We start from the raw sequence: 22,602 nt of genomic DNA, 5'->3' as shown, positions 1-22,602 counted from the left end.
CCCAACTCGGGGATCGATCCCAGGACCCTGAGATCATGACCTGAGCCAAAGGCAGAGGCTTAACCCACTGAGCCACCCAGGCGCCCCTCCCGCACCCTCCTTAATGGCCATCACCCAGTTGCCCCAACCTTGGTAACTTTCACTGAAATCTGTATTGTGAAGGATTGTGTGGCTTACTCCAAACCTGGCCTCCATTTACAATTTGAATAAAAACATGGCAGGCAGATTCTGCCACTAAATATCTGACTGACACATTTGACAACTGTATCTTTAGAGAATAATCCAGAGCATACCTTTTAAGCACCATTTTCAATAATAAATTAAGATCTTTGCATTTTAGACTGACAATGACTTTGATAATCAGCACTGATATGTAGTTCCATTCCTTCCTACTTCTCTCCTTAGTTCCATATCCATTCCCATAGGAAGTTTCCTGATAACCAGATCCACAAATAATACTTATATAAAGTTGTACTAGTGAGAGTTAGGCTTTTTATTTTAGTAATTATTTTCATATCTCCCAGACTGTCTATTAATAGCCATTGGATATTTGGGGCTTAAAAGTCATATTTGGGAGGGCGCCTGGGTGACTCGGTTGGGCCGCTGCCTTCAGCTCAGGTTGTGATTCCAGGGTCCTGGGATCGAGTCCCACATCGGGCTCCTTGCTCAGAGGGGAGCCTGCTTCTCCCTCTGCTTCTGCCTGGCTCTGCCTGCTTGCGTGCGCGCGCACTCTCTCTCTCTGTCGAATAAATAAATAAAATCTTTTTTTAAAAAGTTTATTTTAAAAAAGTCATATTTGGGAGATACTTACTGTCTGTGATTCAGTAGAAATTTAGTGCCATGGAATCCTAGGGAAATTTCTGAAAAGCAAATCTAGAGAAAGGGAGAGAAAGTAGGAGATTGAGAGTATCCTGTAATCTGCTGAAAGATTTTCCTAATTCAGGGGGGAAAAAAACCCAGTCACTTGTAAGTACTTCTTAGAAAACCATCATATTCTTTGCCTATATATGCTTCTTTCTACTTTTTAAAAAATTTTCCCTAAAAAGTAATTAAGCACTAGTGCTTAATTAGTTTTAAATGAGAGATTGCTCTGTTAATTTAGCCAAGAATAGGGAAGTTTCTTACTGTTTCTTTGCCAAACACTTTCAGTCAGAGTTATTAAAAGAAGAATCTAAAAACGGGAAACTATGCAAGTTGAATTTTTTTAAAAAACCCATTTTCTTTTTTTTTAATTTTTAAAAATTTATTTATTTGACAGAGAGAGATCACAAGTAGGCGGAGAGGCAGGCAGAGAGAGAGGAGGAAGCAGGCTCCCCGCTGAGCAGAGAGCCCAATGCAGGGCTCGATCCCAGGACCCTGAGACCATGACCTGAGCTGAAGGCAGAGGCTTTAACCCACTGAGCCACCCAGGCGCCCCAAAAAAACCATTTTCAAATGTTATTGGGACAGTGTAAAATGATATGGAGTGATCAAATATCTGGAAACATTTGAAACGTTTGGAATGATTTTAGTATTACTTAGGGTATTGTATAGACACCGTCTTAGGTAACTTTTTAATTAGCAATAATCGCGCCTCGGATAAACCTCATTGGCTACGATACTGCCACTGCGCAAAGCTTAGGTAACTTTTTAAGATATAGGATTTTAAAATTCCCAACTTTAATTTATGCATTTATAAAATGAAAAGTGAAAAATAATATCTACTGCCTAGAATTATAGTGAAGATTAAATGACACCGTGATATATGAAAACTTTAGCTCAATGCCTGGCATACAAGTCAATACCAGATAAGTGATTGCCAAATGCAAATAAAATTCTCCAAACAAAATTGTATTTTAATAGAGTGACTATAACATATGGACCCATATAAGCACATTTGAGAATGAAGAAAGGTGCTATTCAGAATTATACTTGGTATCATAAATATAAACCAGTATGGTCCTGGGCATACGAGAAGGTGTGTTTGTGTGTTTTATCAATAATCATTATCATAGCAAACAATAAGCTTTCTCTTTTTCAGAGACAAACACAAGACGAACAGAGCCTTGATTCAATTGTATACCAGTAATTCGTCAAAATGTCAAGAAATTATGTTTATTAGTCTTGTGATTTAATCAGAGGTTGTGTTTACTATAGTAAAAATCACCCAAGATTCTTCAAATATGTCCACAAGCTAAGTTGGCTTATATCCACTCTTCTTATATATCAGAAAATTCCCCAAGATTTTACTGTCTGCCTGATTGAAGCTATTATGTGTTCCAAATGTTTTGAAACTGATTGTTTTTTTCTTTCCAGAAATGTCCGTGTAGTTAAGGTGCCTATGACTTCCAATCAGAAATTAAAATGGCACTTAATGAGAACAAAACATGTTTTCACTTGAGATGCAATTAAACCAACTTGGAAAAACAGGGTGTTTCTAACTAAGGTGAAAACAGCTGTGTTTATCAAGCTGCTCTTAATGATATTAGGATTTCCCTTAGAAACATTTGCTTTAAGATATATCATTTTCTAAATTATGTTATTTTCATTACAGTTTCTTTTAAGTCACATTGTTTCTTTAAAATACTGATCATGTATTAATAGAAATTTCATGAAGAGTTGTTTATAAAGAATTGTATGTAGAGGGTTTCCCGGCAAAAATTTCAGTTCATGACTAGATATCATTTATTCATGATTATGGTAATATTTTAATTTTTAAAATGCCTTAAGAAAGAAATAATTTCTGCATAAATTTAAAAATTTTCCCAAAAAGCACAAATTGCAGATAATTTCCATAGTCTAGGAAAAAAATTTCCATATGTTGCTCATTTTTTTCCATGCTTATTTGTATGTTTTGGCATTTTATGAATACAACCTATGTCTTAGTTTACTACATGGTGGCATGACTTCCTGATGTTTTTCTAAAACCTAAAAAAAGAATGCTTCCATTTTCACATTTAACATTTTGTCTTGATTTTCACAATTTAGGTCCGTAACATTGGGAAAAATAACAAATATTTTCTTATGTGTACATAAATGCATATATACAAACAATAGAGGAAATACGCAATTTCCTAGGATAATAACATTTGAAGACGTCATTACCAACAACAACAACAACAAAAACATTACTGCTGTTAAGAGCTTGACCTTGAAAGTATAATCCTAAACTCCTCTGTTTAGAAGTAGCATGTAATCAGGATATGAAACTCTAGAAATTTAAGTAGCATACGAGTGACTTGGATTACTTATGTAGCTCTAAGACACCTTAATTTCAGGCTAGATGTACATTGGGCAATTAGTTAAATGTTTTTATGGGCTAACTGATTCTAGTGAATTTAATTTGAATAGTTAACTCAACTGTGTATTATTTTCTTCCTTTGATATACTCACAGAACAGACTTTTAGAATCATGTAGAAGCTGAGATAATCTCTTTTGAATTGTTGTGTTATTACCATTAAAATTCTTTAATCCAAAATAATGATCTTAACTCTATCCCAAAATAATTACCTTAAATCTGATACATTTAGCAATTTTAAAGAGGAAATGATTAGGGTGTATCACAACTGAACACTATAAGTGTTCACCTAACAAACGGGCTCATTTATTATCCACCAAATATTTTCAATATACCTAACAGACCAAAAGTGCTAAATTCAGTACCAATGAAAGATATAAAATTTCGATAACATAGAATCTGCCCTCAAAGAACTTAACACCTCTTTATGTATAAGTTTAATATGTATTCATCGTCAGGAAAGCAGATAGATCTTTGATCGGTGACATTTGAGCTGTATACTCAGGCCTGGTCCTTATTTTCTAGGATTTGCAATTTGAGGAAGAAAGATTAGGCCTATGAATAATGTTAAAAATACTAATTACTTCTGTACTCCATTTTCAACTAGAACTGTAAGTAGAACTGTAATGTTGGCGGTTTGAGTTATTGTACTAGTGAACAAACAGATGTCATTCTCATAACCACAGAATGAGGACATTCTCTGTACCAGCCATTTGCCCCTTGCCCAGGAACTCCGAGAAGCTTTGAGAACGCATGTGCTAAAAGTGTGGCAAGGTGAGGATGTTCTCTGTGATGAGAATGGAGGATGGTCTAAATTATGTAGGGCTGGTAATACAAAAACCATGACTTGAAAAATTAAAAAAAAAAAAAACACAACAAAACCCTATTTAGTCAGATGCCAACATAGCAAACCCTAACTGGTAACTTGTCTGCATTTTTACCCTATTTCTCAAACTGTATTTGTATCTTCTCAAATAGGAGCACATTTTGGAGGACCTTTAAAAAAATTACTAATATAAGATTAGTTCTAGGCCTTGGAAGGGATTCTTATAGGTGTGGAGGGCTGAAGCCTAAGTTTTATTGGTTTTACCATGAATTTCACCAGAGTTCTGATATTTTCAAAACATGGGAAGTGTGAATGAAGACATATACATCTAATTAATATTAGCTCCATCACCACAGAATGGTGATGTTAAAACATTTAGGGATAGCTCATGAGTGTCTTTGGTTGATGATCTGAGGCTCTGCTGACAGAACCGTGGGTGTCTGAATGTGGTACAGACAATTTTCTCAGTGTATAGACCAATCCGAATAGTTCAGATCCCAATTCCAACATGTCTTTCAGAATCCAACTCAACTTGTCAAAACTGTCTCACTGTATTCTTTTATTACCCGTTTTACTTTGCCTACATAGTCAGTCTCCGGGTTGATTTAAAGCCCTGTTATGTGATTGAGCATTCTGAGATTGTCCCAGGATTTGAAACGTTTTAGATAATTTTGGTTTCTTGGAATTAGTTAACACATACCACAACTTTCACAGAAAAACACATTGGAGCCGAAGTGGCTTTAGGGAAATGTTTTATGATTTAATGAGGTTTGGGAAAGGAGATAAGTTCATCTACTCGTAGTAACATAGTAAATCTTGCTGAAAGGAACTTTTTTAAAAAGCAAAGCTATAATTTCACTCCAGCTGATTTTGTGGACTTGAAACACTTTTCTCTACTTTCCTGTCTCCTAAAAGAAATTTCCATTTGGGTTATTCATACAGATCAAAAGATAAAAACATACGTATGAAAGCAAAAAAGGCAGAGTCAAACACACTCCTTACCTATGCCAAAAATTCTGTTGCTTCAGGACCATGGACCTTCCTTAGGAACATGAACACATTTCCCTGATGAATCCTTAGGCTGTGATATATTTTTGACTTCAATTGTTAGTATTTATGGAAAAGTTCTTTATGTCCACCATGAACACACATCAAAGTTTATATAGCATTCATCCCCATGGCAGGTGCTTTATCTTACTGATTATCTTGGCAGAAAACATTTACCAAAAATATCCCTATGAGAGATAAAAACAAACCCTCACCCTCCAAAAATAGAAAAAAAGCCACAACTCTTTAGGTCCCCCTTGGACCTGTGGATAGGCTCATAAACCTCCTTGGAGTCCATCTGATGTCTGCAAGTCTGGCCGAAGCTCAAAGAAAGGGTTGGAGATGGGATAGTGTACAAACAGAGGAGTGAGGATTACTGAGTCGGTTTCATTGGCTATCCATGAAAATTTCCAAATCAATTCCCTGCATGCCTTGTTTTATCCTCCCCAAAACCAAGCTTTATAATCTTGTATGTAAAATATAATGTAAGAGGACATTTCGACCCTGGAAAGCACCTTGCGGACATCTTGTCAGTTACTGACTTCCTCATTTTACTGATGAAGGGAGTCAAGGCTGGGAAAGTGAAATGGCCCCCGCTCCCTACCCTCCTGCCCAGGTCCAGAGAGCTGGGGAGTGACAGAGTCGGGAGAGTCACTCCAGACACCAAACTGTCTTCTTCCTTGTCCTCTCCCACCCATCCTGTGCTGTCTGAAGCATTATGTAAATTAAAATGTCTTTATAACTGCATGAGCTTTTTATCGCTGTATCACAAATTACCCCAATCTTAGAGTCTGAAAACAATACTCATCTATGAGCGCTCAGTTTTGTCAGTCAAAGTCTGGACATTGGCATGACTGGATCCTCTGCTCAGGGGCTTACAAAGCTGAAATTGAGGTATCGACTGGGCTCTGTTCCAATATGGAGCTTACATCTTCCTCCAGGATCAGTGAGGTTGCTGGCAGGTTTTAATTCCTTGTGGTGGTAATACTGAGGTCCCCATTCTGCTGACTGTCAGCTAAGGATGGCTCTAAGCTCCTAGGGGTCACCCTCCATTCTTAGGCAAGTGACCCTCTCAGTAGGCAGCTACTTCAAAGCCAGAAGGGTGATCTTTCTCTTGGGAAAAGGCCCAGCCCTTCTTTTAGGACTTCACTTGATTAGGTCAGACCCACCCAGGAGGATCTCACTCTTGGTTAGCTCAAAGTCAACTGATGGATAACCCAATCACAGGAGTGGTATTCCATAATATCAGTAAGTCCCAGCCATACTCAAAGCAAGGGCATCAGGCAGGGTGTCTATACCAGTGGTCAGGAATCTTGTAATCAGTATTAGAATTCTGTTTACGGTAATATTCCATTCATTCAAGTACTAGTTTTCATATTTACCTCCTTTTTCCTTTATGCTGCCTCCCACTGAGCCACTTCAGAATTATCTGCCGTATAGAAAAGCCAAAAACGGGTGATAAGAATTGGTAAATTAGGAACAGTGTGATGAAAACTTCAAATCCCTAAAAAAATATGTGACTTTTATTGGTTTTGCTTATTCTTTGTAGCCTTAAGTGCTGATGGCCTGGAGTAATCCAGAACTATCTATTCAGTAATTACCAAATTGTAATTCTTTTGGCATAAAGCTCCTTTTAGTGAAGTTGGCTTAGATTCAGAGATGTTTGGGGAAACCTAGCCTGGGTTGGCAGCAGCTGGGCATCAGGGGACAGTGATAACGAGGAGAGGCGCCATATTCCTAGTGCCAACTCCAAGCTGGACACTTGACTCACATGAGCCCATTTAATCCTCCTAACAGTGACCCGTTACAATAAGAATTATAATCCCCATTTTCCTGATGAGCAGACAGCTGTGAAGCAGGATCAGCATTCAAAGATCTGTCTGACTCATCAGTGCTTTCTCATAGACAGCCTTCTCTTCCTCAGACTTCTGTTCCTCAGGCTTTTATTCCTCAGGTTTCTTTTCCTCAGGCTTCTCTTAGGCTTCTGTTCCTCAGGCTTCCATCCAGGCCCACAGCAGAGACTGTGGCCCTCAGTGACTCTCAGGACGCATGGGCAGGGATTGGGGGAGGGTAGATGCGGCTGCTGAGTGACAAGCACTCCCTGAGAGAGAGAGATCAAGCAATTGAGACATCTCAACTATATAAAGGGACTTTTTATTTCCCCCTTCCAGAGTTATAATGAAATTTCCAGAAATCTAAAGGAATGCTGTATATAATAAATTCATTTTCCTTATAGAGTAATTTACAAATAAGGGCTTAGTTGATCTTTCTAATACCTCGTTATGGTGGTTAATGAGTAACAAGTGTTGATATTTTCATACCCGTTTTGTTTGTTCGTGTGTGTTTTATATGGCGAGATAAGGCACTGAATCAGTAAGCAAGGGACCGAAGCAGATTCAGGTGTATACAAATGTAGTGAGAGAAACCAAGAAGGCTCTTTTTGTGAATCCTGCCAACTTTGTAACTTTGGTTGAACGAGTCAGTGAAGATATAACCAATATAGAGCTTGGAAACGTTGGGCTACTTTGTTAAAGCCCCATGTATATTTGAGTGAAAAGTTAAATTTGGAAAAATCAAAAAACCTGTAATGGCTGCTGGCTCTGAAGTTGCATTCAATGTAAGTTGTGAATTCTTTGCATACATTTATAGTCTACTCATTTTAATATACATATACATATTCATATTTTGGATGTGTGCTTTAAGGAGACACTCGGATCACCCCTGGGGCATCCTCCCTGTGCAACAGAGAGACAGACTTAAAAACAAATCATTAGAATAACGTAGGTGCTAAACAAAAGGGAGGTATAAGGAAGACACAGGCGGCAGCCATGGTTCTGTTCTGGAGCATCAGGGAAGGAGAGACAGAAGAGGTGAGCTTTACTTGGATCCGGAAGGAAGAGGGGAAGTCTACTAGGCTGAGGAGGGGAAGAAAGAAATTCCTAGTAGGAGGGAAAAGAGAGTTAAAGGCACAGAAATAAGAAAAGAGCTATCCAGTTCGGCATGACCAGAGTGCACCAAATGCACGGGAGAAGACAGGAAAGAGGCTGCAAATGAACACAGCACTTAGATTGAGAAGGACCTGCCTGTCCTCTACGGAGAAGTTTCCACTTTATTGCAACAGGAATCCGATAGAGATATCACATAAGGAATGCCAAGATAATGGCTTACATTTTAGAGGATCAAGTCTGGTAGCAGGAGGGAGGGTGACTGGGTGTGAGCACAGAAGCCGAAGAAGAGTACTTAGAAAAATCCAGTGACAGTATGTCAGCGGACTTCGACTGGGGCAGAAGCCCAGGAGCTGGTGAGAAGGATCTAGAGGTGAATATGCTGGAACTGGGGCTCCCAACTGACTGGGATCAGGAGAGAAGAACTGGGAGGAGAAAAATTCAGGATGTTGTCTAGTTTCTGATCCTAAGACACATTTGTTTTGTTTTGGTTTTGATGGGGGAGGAAGGCTTGGGGTTACTAAGCTGTTCATTTTGAGCTCGTTGGAATATATATAGTAGTTGTATATATGTATATACACATATTTGTGAATTATCAACTTTTGAGAGAGCTGGCAGTGAGTGACATTTTTATAGGATTATCATGTAGTTAAGAAGTAAATGGTTTTAAATACTGGGCCATGAGCCAGCCTTTGAAAGACAGGTAGGGAAGAAAAAAAAAAAGAATTCAGAGAAGGGAGAAAGTTCTGCCACTGAGATATTATTCTCAGTCCCAGGAAAAGCTTTCAAGATGATGGATCAGTATTCCCTAGGCATAAGGACTCAAAAGAGAACACTTCATGTGCCAATTAGGAAGGCATTAGTGAATTTTGAGGAGTTTCATCAGATTGGTGGTGAGTTGGAGGAGGAGGAGATGGATTTCTTTTTTTTTTTTAAGATTTTATTTTATTTATTTGACAGACAGAGATCACAAGTAGGCAGAGAGGCAGGCAGAGAGAGAGAGAGGAAGGGAAGCAGGCTCCCCGTTGAGCAGAGAGCCCAATGCAGGGCTCGATCCCAGGACCCTGAGATCATGACCTGAGCCGAAGGCAGCGGCTTAACCCACTGAGCCACCCAGGCGCCCCAGGAGATGGATTTCTTTAGCTGGTAAATGAAAACGAACTGAGAATGTTGGGTAATAAAAGGAAAGGACAGGTCAAAAGAAAGTTTCTGTTATGGTTTCTTTGTTAGAATGGGGAAAGATAATGTCCCTGGGGGGGGAGGGAAAGGGAGAGATGGGGTGACCTGGCATAGAGATTGGCTGGGTGGGTACAGCAGTAGGACAGGGAGGGAAAGAATTGATAACACTTTAGTGAAAATTTCTTAGATAAGAGGGGGAAAAAGGTAATTTAAAAAATGAGTTGAGAAAATATGAACTAAGTTCCTTCCATTGCACTTCTGAGAGGGAACTATATAGTTCCAGTACCCATGCACTGACATAAATCTTAGCATATTGCTGGTTGCTCGGGGGCCTACTTATGATTATGAAAATAAAAGGGAGACCGGATCTGTACCACATTCTGTGAGACCATCTTTTGGAAACAACAACCACAGGAAAAAAAGATTGTGCAATTCCAAAGCAAGATAAATGTCACCTCTTTCTCTTCCTCCCTACGAAACCAGGGCTGGCTTGAGCCAGTCACAAAGACACCAGTCTCAGCTGGACTGCCATATTTTTTCTATGCCCCAATATATCTGCTTTATAGGATCTCAAAGATTTCCATCAACTCTAGGACCGAAAAAAGATTACTCACAAATGCTAAGCCAAACATATTCTTAGATTTTTCAGTTGGATGTCTAGGGTTCAGGATCACCCCCAGAAGTTCTCTGGACCCCAAAGGGTCCTACTTACTGGTTAAGACTGTGGGCAAGACCAGAGTTTCCTGCACCATTTGAATTAGGTGGTTTCCATCTTGCGCCTATGGGAAAGAGCTGGAACAAACCCAATCTTTATGATTAAGCAGAAAAGACAACATTTTCCATAAGAATATAATCTTCTGCATGGTTGGCCACCAGTTATTTTTTGGACAGTCATTTGGTTTCTGTCAAGTTAGCTAATTGTTCTGCTAAATCATCTTTAAGAGATGACTCGCCTTCTTGAGTTGTTAATACTTGTGAAATTATCTTCCCAAATGAATGAGAATTGAAAGATATATATATATATTTAACACACACACACACACACAAGTTCCCAAACATATACTGTGTTGAAAGTTGGTCTGTTGCAAAGTAACTCGAATTCTAGGCCTGGGTCCAGGGTTTGGAGATGACTGTAACATTCCTCTGAGAACTTAACACTTGGCTGTGAACCGAAAACTAGAAATCCCTAGTCAAATCAGATACGTGAAGCACTGGGCTCTAACATGCTGAGGACCTGAAAAAAAGGGGAGGAGGAGAGGGAGAGAATTCATAAAGATTAATAAGAAAGAAGTTATGTGGGAAAGAAAGAAAAAGAATGATCGTGATGTTATTATATTCCTGAGCCAGGTACAGAGTTTGTGGGTCAGTGTTTCCTTTCATACAGCCCAGTTATCATCATGACATTATGAAGTAATCTCCTGTATACTATAATCTGTTTGGAAATGCTTTCCCCCAGGTGTCTCTTATGGGACATACTGAGGCAAAGAGTTGATCTGTTAAACTACTCTTACTGCTCAAATATTTGAAGTACTAATTCCTCACTCATGACACTGAATTTGTGTTTTAACATCATCATAAATTTCACAGGGGTGAATCTTTTCACAACAATGAGTAAAGTGCCTCTTGAAAGGAAATTATGTTAACCTTGGAATGGATCTTATGGGGCAATTCTGAAAAGACATGGATGCAACTGCTTCTCTATCTCGGCTGTTAGTAGATATGCACACAGACTGAACCCCAAGTATGCATGGAGAATCCCTTTGCATTTGCTGCACAGATACAAAGATGAGAAGGGAGCAAAATATTAGAGGATTAAAATGAAACTCAAAGTTCTAGCTCTAAGGTGGTTATGGGGAGCCACTTGCTGCAGTAACCAAATGGGGACTTACTTACCACTGGTCTGCAAAATGAAAAATAATTTAATGGTGAGAACAACCTTATACTATCCCCACCTAGAAAGGGGTCTTTAACCCTGTTAACAATGCTGTGTTTGCAGGTTTTCATCCATTATCCTTTTGTTAGAACATCCCTGCTAAAACCTAGCTGTTTTATGGATCTCTCTGACCCCTCGCAAGAATCCAAGGGAGGAAATGGAGCCAATAAATGTAATCTTGCAGAGGCAATTTAGGGGAAAAAGTCATTATCCTTCTTGGGGTTTTACCATTTCACAGAAGTCATCACCTCATCTCCTAAAGCATTGAGAGATTGTATTGATAAGTCAAAATTTTTCTTTTATGTGTTTGTTCTTGGAAAGGCTTATTTCAACAGAAGTTATCCCAAAGTGTCCCGCTTAGTATGATCAACGTAATTACCATTTTAAAATTTGGTCAAATAAACCTAAGTACACACACAGCTACTGTATATACTTATATACATATGTATATACTTATATACATCTACTTATACACATATGTATATACTTATATACATATACTGTATATACTACTTATATACATATGGAAAGTCATTCTATTTTTCCTCATTTATCCACCAATTAACAAAATGTATGTAATTGGCTATGATCAGAAGAGATGTAACAAAAAACATGACATTGTCAGTCTTTGCCTTCAAAGAGATTAATGTCCAGAGTAGATCATTGTTTAAAAAAAAAATCACAAAAACAATGATATAATAACAGACAAGAAGAAATGTTATGAAGGAGATGCAAAAGTATGACAGGAGATTAAAACAGTTTTCAAAGGCAGTGGACAGCTTTTCTAAGCAAGTGAAATTCAATTGAAGCCTGAGAGATAAGTGGGATTAGGCAAAGTGGGTTGGTTGTGGAAAAATTCAGGCAGAGGAAACAGCAGGTACAAAGGCACTGGGGCCAGAAAGAATGGCCAGCTTTAGAGGCATGTTGCAAAGAGGTCTCTGTGAGGCAAGGAGAGGGAGGGATGAAGCATACTCAGAGAAGGCTGGAGTCAGGCAGGACCTGCCCCTTCAAGGGCATTTGATAGGATTCTGGGAAGCAAAGTTGGCTGGACTAGATTTGCATTTCAAAAAGACTTCTCTGACTACTTATGTGCCAAAATAACTAGAGGGAGCAAGAGTCCAGGTAGAAAAGCTTTACTATAGTCAAGGCAAAGAAAGTATGAAGGTGTGGATTTGGGTGGTAGTTAATGAAGAGGGATAAAAGAAGCCTGAAGTCAAAATGACAGGACCTGGGGAGGAATTGGCTGCAGAAAAGGTGTCAAAGATGATTGTAGAGTAGATAATTAGTTATTGATTGATAGAAAATGGTGATATCAGAAGCAGGCTTTTTATATTCATTCTACTCTATTTAAATTCATTCTATGCAAAACCAGTGCTTATCAGATGCAAATCTTGGTGATGGGAATCTGATGGATAGCAAGAGGAAAAAGGTATACAAAGATTACGTAACCTCTGTTTTATAAGCTCACATTCAAATATAATGTATCTCATTCCCAATAATGGAAAGAGAAAAATAACTACATATCCACAAACATATATGTGGACACACATCTATGTCTGTGTATGTATAGGCATACATATATGTATATATAAATTTGAGGTATTTGTATCACATGCACATCTGAATTAAGTACCTGTTGCAAGGGGAATGAGGAAGATAAAGGTAATTAATTACTGTGGAGGTAAGGAAGAGAAACTGAAAAGTTGCCTGAAACTATGTTCTTAAAAGAAATTAAAATGTTTCAAAAACTATCAAGTTTTCTTCTTCAAAAAAAAAAAGATTTTATTTATTTATTTGAAAGGGAAATCACAAGTCTTGAGGAGAGGGAGAAGCAGGCTTCTCCAACATGGGGCTTGATCCCAGGACCCCAGAACCATGACCTGAGTGGAAGGCAGATTCCCAACCAACTGAGCCACCAGGCGCCCTAAAAACTATCGAGTCTTCTATCTCCATCTTACTCCAGAAAAGATTTATGATACTGGCCCTGTTTATCAAATAGAGTCCATGAAAAGAAATTGGGCACTAGTATTCAGCTATATAATCCGTTTTTAATATATGATGTATCCCTATAGTCATGCAGGAGAGTAATCTTAATAATAACAACAGTAATTATCTGTGGATACAATTCTAAAAAATCACATAATATGCATAACAATGTAAGTGTAGATTCTACTTAATGTTGTTTGAACCTGATAGTTTTACAGTTTGTTTGTTTTTTTCTAAGATTTTATTTATTTGACAGAGATAGAGACAGCCAGAGAGGAACACAAGCAGGGGGAATGGGAGAGGGCGAAGCAGGCTTCCTGCTGATCAGGGAGCCCCATGCAGGGTTCAATTCCAGGAGCCTGGGATGATGACCTGAGCGGAAGGCAGATGCTTAACGACTGAGCCACCCAGGTGCCCAGTTTTATATTTGTTTTTGGGGGGATTCTAAACTCACAATTTTGTTATCCAGTTGATTCTCTTCATAGCAGACAGACTATGATTCGTTAGCATTTCTGTCAAATATTTGCTAAATGTAATGGAGGACAGCTTTCCAGTCTTGCCAGAGAATCTTGTGGGTCAAAAGCCTTTTGTTTACCAAACCCAACTTGCATATTGATTCCAATAGTCTAACCAAACATACAGGACAATTGCTCATCTGTGAATTCTTAAGGCTCCCTTCATCACATTTTCCTCACAAGATCGTCTTTGCTTGTTTCAGTTTTGTGTGTATTCCTTTTGGTTTCTTATTAATGTCATCTATTCATAGGGAGAGTAGTATCTAAACTCGAAGATAGTATGCGCTTGTTGTTTGCCATTACTATAATGTTGCAGAGGGTGGGATGTTTGCAGTTGCCAGAGGTGAAACTACCATGAAGCTAATAAACTTCAAGATCTCTCACATCCTAGGGTCCTTTAAAGTTCTTGGATTTAAGTTTGTATTTTTAATATTATTGGTTTTTTTTTTTCCTTCAAAAATAGCCCCCAAATTTTATGAGCTTCAGGCCCTGGAAAACTTTCCTGGCCCTGCTTTTCATTTGTATTATAATAACTTTGTTTTTATGCCTCTCTCACAGTATTTTAACTTTATGAGAATAGGGACTTTTTTTTTTTCTATTTCTCTACTATCTAGCATTTGGTTCAGTAGGTGCTTGATGACTGAATGAGTAAGTCAGGCCCATTTAGTGGTTGTTTTGGAGCCCATTCTGATGAGTGAGATTTTCTTTCATATTCATGCATCTTCATTAATGCCAACTTTGTTGCAAAGTTTTTTTTTTAAATTATCTTAAATTCCTCTATTTTTAAAAAGTTAAAAGTACCTATTTAATTCTAAATTAAATCCTCATTACTGTCAGTATGCACATAATTTGCAAAAACTACAATCTATCTTCACATGTTAATGCTCTTTCATTTTATTTATTTATTTATTTAATTTCTTGGGAATTAATTTCCAAATGGGAATTACTGAGATAAAGGGCATATTCTGTTAGCTTTGTAGATTCTCAGAGTGCTTCTAAAAGGTAAGCCTCACCAAAGAAAAATGTTATGGCACAGGATTGCATTTATTTTAAGTTGTCATTTAATATAAGATCTCCATTTTGCCTTTATTTCTCAAGTTGCTTATTTATAAATTTCCACTGTATTTTTCAGGAGTTGACAAATGTTGACAGATTGACATATGTTACTTGAGAGCTGATAAAACCTCAATGATACATACTCTAGGAGCTAAACAATATATAACAAATTAGGAAAATTATACCATGAAGATATGTCATCATTCCTAAATTATACAATTCAGGTTCATATTTTGATCCTCAAGAAAGTAAAAATATTCTTCTTCTTTTCTCCATCCTTTTTTTCCTGATCATTTCTAAGTTTTTTTAAAAAGGAAACAAAACAAAATAACAAAAAAACAACTGTACAAAATCATTTGCCACTTCCTGACCACAGAGATGAATAATTTAAGGACAATCTCAAGCTCTTGAAAAATCTTATAAATATTTTAATTATCAAAGAAATGGACTTTTATTTTGTTAACATTTTACCTAATCATAACTAATAGAATAAAATAACCCTCAAAAAATTAACATTAAGTAACATAAAGGATAAAGACACATTTCAGCAATGTATCAGTAGAAAACAAAGTTTGGACTTTGTCTACATTTTCTGACAATTCAGCGCCAACTGACAACTAAAATAGGACTCCAGAATCTAAACACAGTCCCAGGAAGCCCTGTCATCCAACTGCCCCTTCATTCCTTCTTAAATGTTCCTTCAACATTTATCATTGCAATTTTCGTCCTCTTTGTTCTCTCTCTCTCTCTCTCTAGCACATCAAACCAAAAAAGAACAATTATTGCATGCTAACTTATACTCAGCTTCCTCCCTTCATTTTCCCTAACTCACCAGGCCAGAGTAGTTTCATAGGAATCCTGCTATTACTTCGTGGCCGCCATGTTTTACTATAAAGCTCCCGCATTAGCAACAATCTCTTCTGTGGTCCTTCATTCTCACTTTGGGAAAACCATCCACTAGCATTACAGATTCCTTCAAATGGAAAATTATGATAAAATTGTAGGCGCTTCCATTATCCTCACTGCAAAATTACTATAATAAGGAAGTAATAAGCTGTTTGGAAAGTAAAACATCTAGACCCAAAACAAAGCTGACTGATAGTAATCCCATAGGTAAGGGTTTTTTACTACTTGGATAGACCCCAAACTTTTTATTCCAGGATACATTTTTGCTTTATATTCTTCAGTTCTAAAATAATGATGCATTCGATAGCATTTATCCAGTGTATAAATAGTCTGTAAAGGGTCTTATATCCTGGAAAAAAGTACCTTTTTTTGAAAGGGCTCCCTTTTTCTGAATTTTGCTGTTCCCTTCTTGTTGAGCAGTGGCCCCTCCTGGGAAAACAGAGCTATTTCAGCCAACATTCAGATTTCATTTTACACTAGACTCTGTGGAATATTACAGTGCTATTCAGGTTTATTCATAATCTTTCCCCTGATTTTGCTGTTCTTCTGGCAAAATTTCTATTTGTGTTTGTTGAAGGGTCATCAGAAGATACCTGGACATAATTTTTTTTTTTAAGATTTTATTTATTTATTTGACAGACAATGATCACAAGCAGGCAGAGAGGCAGGCAGAGAGAGATGGGGAAGCAGGCTCCCTGCTGAGCAGAGAGCCAGATGCGGGCTTGATCCCAGCGACCCTGGGATCAGAACATGAGCGGAGGGCAGAGGCGTTAACCCACTGAGCCACCCAGGTGCCCCCATCAAACTTTTTCAAAAAAAAAAATAATAATGATGGCAATACTGCTAAGATAGCTCTCAGCAGTTCTTACTACCCTGCAGATTAAACAAGAACAAAATTCTTTTTATTTTAGGATGTTTTAAAATGCATGTTTTTGCCCTCTCCTTTCCCACATACATAGCAAGGGAGCACTCCAGATTTCATCTTTATTTAAATGGTGGCAATTAACAATATATACTGAGAAGTCTGGAAGCATGGAATACTTCGGTTAGCATAAGCTCCAAGAGAACGGTAAATCAGGAGCGAGTCCTTTGTAAATTGGAGTAAGTAAATTTCACCTATGGTTGTTCATATTCAGCTCTTCCTGACCACGGCGGGAGTCTATCGCTGTAAATTAGCGTTCTAAGTTAGCCACAGCTGTGATCTAACTAGGAGGATGTGTTCTTTTCATGATTCTGGATCATTCCGTGGTGTGGATTACTCTCGCCTCTAACTTCTGTCCTTTGCAACAGTGTATGCCAACATTTTTCTTGATTTCACTGCTCTTTAGAATTCTCCACCAGAGGGAGGACAAGGGAAAGAGAAGTAGGTTTCACTCGCAGTCCCGAGGAAAGTTTGAATCCGACGAAGCTGGCGTTAGTGAATTAAAGTGCTCTAGCCCAACTCTACCCCTCCCCGATTGTTTTCTCACTGGGCAGGAATTGAGTGACTCCCCCCACCCTATTTCTCCCCCAGCCATTGCAGTAATTTTATTGTTGATCGTCTTTTAACGCAGGTTTTAGAAATTCCTTTGAAAATCAAGTTGTAGTGAGAGTGAGTTAGGACACCCTCTCTGAAGAGACTAGATTATTACTATTTATTATTTTTTTAAAGCTAACGATGAGAATTATGACAGGCACGTTGTGAAACGCATTAAAGCAGGACACACACACATTTCACGGAGCAAATCTGGGAAGATGGTGCGATCTGTCCATCGTTAGGGTTCCCTGAGCCCTTCCTGGGTACCTGGAACAGTCTTACACCCAAATTCCCTTGCACTTGGTTTGTCTTTGCCCTACGCGTGTGTGGGACTTTCACTAAAGTAGGAAAGGAACGAACCCCAAACTCTCCTGGAAAAAAGGCATAAGTTCTTCTCCTTCCCGAGGGTTCCAGAGCCTTAACTGGGGCCGGGGGGCAGGTGTCAAGAGTTCCAGACTTTCTCTCCAACGTCTCTCCGCGCTGCTGGGAACCGAGCAGTCCTCTGGGGCTGCCCGGCAGCGGAGGAGAGCGAGGAGCCCCCTGGGTCCCTTCCTCGGTCTTTGAATCTCCCGGGGCCGCTCGGTTCGCTTCCAGCGACGGCGGCGGCGGCGGCGTCTCTGCGCAGCTTCCAGCGACCCCTGTCGGGGCTTCCCGGCAGCCGTGCCGCGCGCCGCCGCCCCCCGCCCCGCCGGGCTCGGGGAGGGAAAGGGGCTGCGCCCGGGAGCGCGGAGTCCAGGCTCCTCCCGGTGGCGTGTCCGCGCCTCGGGGTGGGGGTGTGGTGGGGAAGAGGGAGGGGGCGAGGCAAGGGGAGGGGGAGAAGGAGGCGCCAGTCTCCAACCTGCAGGCGGGAGGTGGGTGGCTGTGGGGCAATTGAAAAAGAGCCGGCGAGGAGTTCCCCAAAACTTGTCGGAACTCCGGGCTCGCGCGGAGGGCAGGAGCTGAGCGGCGGCGGCTGCTTGGGCGATGGGAGCGCGGGCTGGACGGTGAACGCCTCTCCCTCCTCGGGCTGCGAGCGCGCCGGACGGACGCCACCTCCGCAGCCGACAGCGGCGGGCCCCAGCGCGGCGGGAACCGAGGACGTCCCCGGGCGACAGGAGCAGCCCCGAGAGCGAGGGCGACCGGCTGAAGGAGCGAGCGCCAGCCCCAGGTGGCCCGGACCGCACGCCGCGTCCGCGCCGCTCCCCGCAGGCGACAGGAGACGCCCCCGCGCCGCGCGAGTGCCGCAGCTCTCCCCCTCGAGGGACAAACTTTTCCCGAACCCGATCCAAGCCCTCGGACCAAACTTGTGGTGCGTCGCCTTCGCCGGGAGCGGTCCGCACAGAGCGTGCGTTTCTCGGGCGAGATGTCGGAGCGCAAAGAAGGCAGAGGCAAGGGGAAGGGCAAGAAGGACCGAGGCTCCGGCAAGAAGCCCGCGCTCCCCGCGGGCGGCCAGAGCCCAGGTGAGTGCGCGGCGCGGCTCCCGGATCCTCTTCCTCCTCCTCCGCTGCCGTCGCCTATCCCTCCGCCGCCAGCGCCCTGCGCTCCGGGCGCCTGGCACTGCTCCTGGGCGTCCGCCGAGCCGGGAGGTTCTGGCTCTCGGTGGGGCCGCCCCTCACCTGGGCGCTGGGCCTCACGCGGGCGCCGGCACCCCGCGCATAGGGTTGGGGCTGCAGCCGCGACCCGCGCCTTCCGAGGGTCCCGGTCGCGTAGCGCTCCGTGGCTCGGCTTTTTCCGAGCGCCCCGCAGCTGAGCCCAGCCCGGGAGCCGGACGGGAGTGCGGGAGCGGAGGCTGGGTGCGCGCTCCTTCGGCGCCAGGGGGGCTTTGCACGGGCCCCGTCTGCCCTCTAGCGGGAAAACCGGGAACGGGTCTCCACTTGGCGTGCCTGGCCTGTTTGGAAAAGCAGGGTGGTCGAGGGAGAGGCCCCGGGAGCTGGTGCGCGGCGGGGCTTGGGGAGAGCGGTGTGCAGGGTCGTGGTGTGTGCGTACGTGTACCCTGGTTCAGCCCTGCGATACTGGACCTCAGGTTAGTTGAGAGGGATTCCTAGAGGTCAGCGAAGCAGATAAAATCTAGCCCAGTGCCAGGAACCAGGTCGGCTCCAAATAAGTTCTCAAACTTTAAATTTAGCATTTCTGTTTTTCAGGACCTTCTTGATAAATACGGTTAATTTATGTTCCCAAGGGGTTCCGAAAAGCAAAGTTTATCTACATTTCTGAACCCAGTTGCTTACTGGTTATATAATAGAATGAAGCGGCAGTTGAGGCTTTCTAGAGACAAATCCTGTATTTAATAATCAGAGCACGGATGTGATTGACGGTTTCACCTTAGATTTCCCTAAGAGGAGCTGACCCCTTTAGATACTGTCTTGAATGGAGCAAGCATCCCGAATAAATACTTGCTGATGAGAGAGTGAAGAAGATGCTTAAAAAAAAGAGAGGAGAGGGTGCAGTATAAGGGCTTTTTTTTTTCCTGTCTCTGCAGTGCCCAGTTCATTGATCCAGAACCCTTTAGTCACTTAAAGCATCCCCCAGCACATTTTATAAAGCACTTCTGAAAATTTAATTCACTGGCACTTGGTAATACTGTGGCTGAGAAGATAAGCAGAAAGATTTGTCTGTTCCTTGTAGGAAGAAAATAAGATTTTCTTAGTCCTCTTATTGGCATCACTGATAGCATTTCAGAACCTGACTTACTGGCAGGGACCTTCCACAGGTTTTGAGCAAAACAGAAATTGAACAAAGAGTAATTGTTTGGCCACTGACCATTGCTGTGCATGCTTGTATAATAAGATACTGCTGATCAGATTCACCTTATTTACTTCGTGAGGGCATACTGAGATTGTCTTTATTTTTACCCTGTGTTTTGGAGACAAGGTATGAAATGGGGAGCCGAATTAGCAACCTCTGTGAGTGGCTTTATTGGCTGTCCTTTCAAAAGTCATTGCGGTAAATTAAAAAGACCTTGGACAGAATCCAAACTGTAAAGTTGTAGGCAGTTGTGGGGACCTTTAGGTGTTCCCCTGTCCTGCCCATGAACTCTGCCTTCAGAAGTTTCCGTTGGTCCTCTGTAGGTGGTCTGATGAATTAAGGAGGAGCATTGGTTTGAAGTGGCATCCTTTTTAGGTAACAGGTTTGCATTTTGTCAAGGGTTTATAGCAGCAGTGCCTAAGCATAGACATTTCAGATAAGCAGGTAGATTTAAGAGCAAGCAGGCGTTTCTGTGTCCTGCAGATCTTATCTACGAGGTGGGCAGCTGTGTTGTGACGACCTAATGTTCTCCCTTGACACCGAGTTCAGGAGCTTCCTCACTGACTCTCATTCTGCACTCTAGTCCACAGCGGTGATTTCCTCTAAACCACATGGGCTGGCGTCTTTAAGTGACTACTCTCTTTACTATCTTCTTGAGATGCACTTCGTTCTAGGTTCATTCACAGTATATTTATCTCCCTTTTCCATCAGGTAGTCCTCATCTTTGGGGAGGAAACTTTTACCTCTTCCAGGGCACCTTGCGGGGGAGGGTAAAAAATTCTTTAAATCACATAAACCACTTAAGAATATTGATTCTTCGATTGATTTGAAAAGAATGGCCATCTCGAAACCAGCTCTGTGTGAAAGCACGCGGCATTAATAGTATTGCTTTCAAATCATGTTTCTCTCCTTCTCATTTTCCTCATAATGGGGCGTGCCAGGGTCCTTGTCCTTATCTTAGGGGAATAAGTAACTGATAGGCATAATGGCTTGTGGGAGAAACTCACACCCCCCCTCTTTCAACTTTCTTTGCACTCAAGTCCTCAGGCATCCTCCCAAGAATGACTTCTGGTGCCATGACTATAGTGTTGCTACTTAACATGCCAGCCCCGATGAGGACCTGGGAGCACACCCAGCTGGTCGGGAGCTCCTGTGTTCGTCTCCTATGGTCCCATGTATCCCCCCTTGCTTAAAGTGGCCACAGAAACTGCTAGATGTTGCTCATGCAACCGCCCAGCTTCTCTTTGGATGTTATTACATTACTTCATGACAGTCGGTGGAGATATAATGCTGAGATAACAGCCTCTCAGCCCCGCAGTGCGGTGTATTATATGTAGAGGCATAAACACATCTGTTGGAGGGAAATTTTCAGGGGAAAAAGGCTTCTTTAACTTTCATATGACATGTGTGACTGATACGTGATACATACATGGCTATGTTGCATAGCATCCACATTTTTATACAATTAACTGAATATTGAGTTGCACACTACTGGGCCTGCAGATGTTCAACAGAATTATCTATTCCATAATAATGGCTCGAATAGGTCCTAAGCCCTTGGGCTCATTGGTTCCCTCTTCTTTGCTCAAAATAAGCAACCTCAGCAAATCCTGGGCTTTGTAACACGGATCCATGTAGTACCAGGGGCCCTGTAATATCCTGGGCCTCCTAGATTCTAGACCTCCCATATCCACCCTCTTCTTACTGATTTAGCTCAACAAACTTCCCATCAAAGCCCCAATGACAAAACCAGAGTTTTGTTTTGTTGGCTTTGCTCCTATGGCGCAGAACTTCCTTTATGAATTTCCATTTGCTGATATGTTTTTCTTCAAAGAAAAACCCACAAAAGATCCCCCCCCCCTTTTTTAAATAACCTGGAACAAATTCATTATCAAGCTAAGCCACGTTCTGGAGCTATTAGGTCTCCCTGCAATCTTGGTAGAAGGGGCGTTTGTGACTACATGTGAAACTTAGTATAGCAAATGGGGAGCAGTGGTCCGTGTGCTCCCTGGATGACATCACCCACCTGTTTCTTTAAGTGGCTCCCGGGAGTGAAGTGCTTGTAAACATTCTTGGATGTAAAGTGTGCTGTCACTAGCAGGGCGGCGTGTATTTACAGAGCAGGAGGAATGTCCAGTGATCTCTTTCAACCTGGTCACTTCTGGCCACTGACCTTCTGTAATTACTCAAAACACTGAGTCTTATTTATAGGATGAAATGGGATTTCTTTTGAAGAACTTTTTGAAGCAGAAAGGGAGAAACTTGGGATCTTATTCTCATACCTACAGAATGATCGAGTGGTAACTGATGGAAGAATGAGGAGAAAAATAAATATATGTAAATAACCAGAAAGCATTGAGCAAGTATGAGAACAGGGGATACCTTACTCGATTCAAGGCACTATACTGGAGGCTTTTATTTTTTTTTTTATGAGGGACCTAATATTTATTAAATATCGTAGCATGTTCTAAGAGGTACTTTGTGTATTTTGTTTAGGAAGTATAAAAATGCCTAGCTGTCGGACAGCAAGGAGCAGGTTGCCTAGTTCTTAGCTCTATAGCCAGATTGCCTGGGTTTAAATCCTAGTGCTGCCGTTCCTCAATGGTCTTATGAGAAAGTTATTTAATTGCTCTATGTCTTAATTTCCTTATTTGTAAAAAAATTGCACAACATTATTATTATCAAGAAGTT

General features: G+C 41.2%; 1 protein-coding gene and 1 non-coding gene across 3 annotated transcripts in view; one reads left to right on the top strand and one right to left on the bottom strand.

The window, feature by feature from the left end:
• NRG1 (neuregulin 1) overlaps positions 1–22,602 on the top strand; it is a 1,111,365-nt gene that overhangs the window by 868,337 nt on the left and 220,426 nt on the right. Inside the window, exon 1 of one of the 2 annotated variants that reach the window (XM_045993010.1) lies at positions 18,396–18,626. The exons of the other annotated variant lie outside the window; for it this stretch is intronic. Coding sequence (XP_045848966.1) covers positions 18,530–18,626 — 97 coding nt within the window. The 5' untranslated portion in view covers positions 18,396–18,529. Of the gene's footprint in view, positions 1–18,395; positions 18,627–22,602 lie in introns of those variants that run through there. 2 annotated transcript variants of the gene reach the window in all.
• LOC123937685 lies at positions 1,485–1,618 on the bottom strand. Its single transcript, XR_006817518.1, has one exon. It is a non-coding gene; the product is annotated as a U4 spliceosomal RNA (small nuclear RNA).

Source organism: Meles meles, chromosome 2 (genome assembly GCF_922984935.1).
Source record: "Meles meles chromosome 2, mMelMel3.1 paternal haplotype, whole genome shotgun sequence".
NCBI classification, from domain to species: Eukaryota; Metazoa; Chordata; class Mammalia; order Carnivora; family Mustelidae; genus Meles; species Meles meles.
Note: the sequence above shows the minus strand (reverse complement) of the source record. Positions and strands in the feature narration are given on the sequence as shown.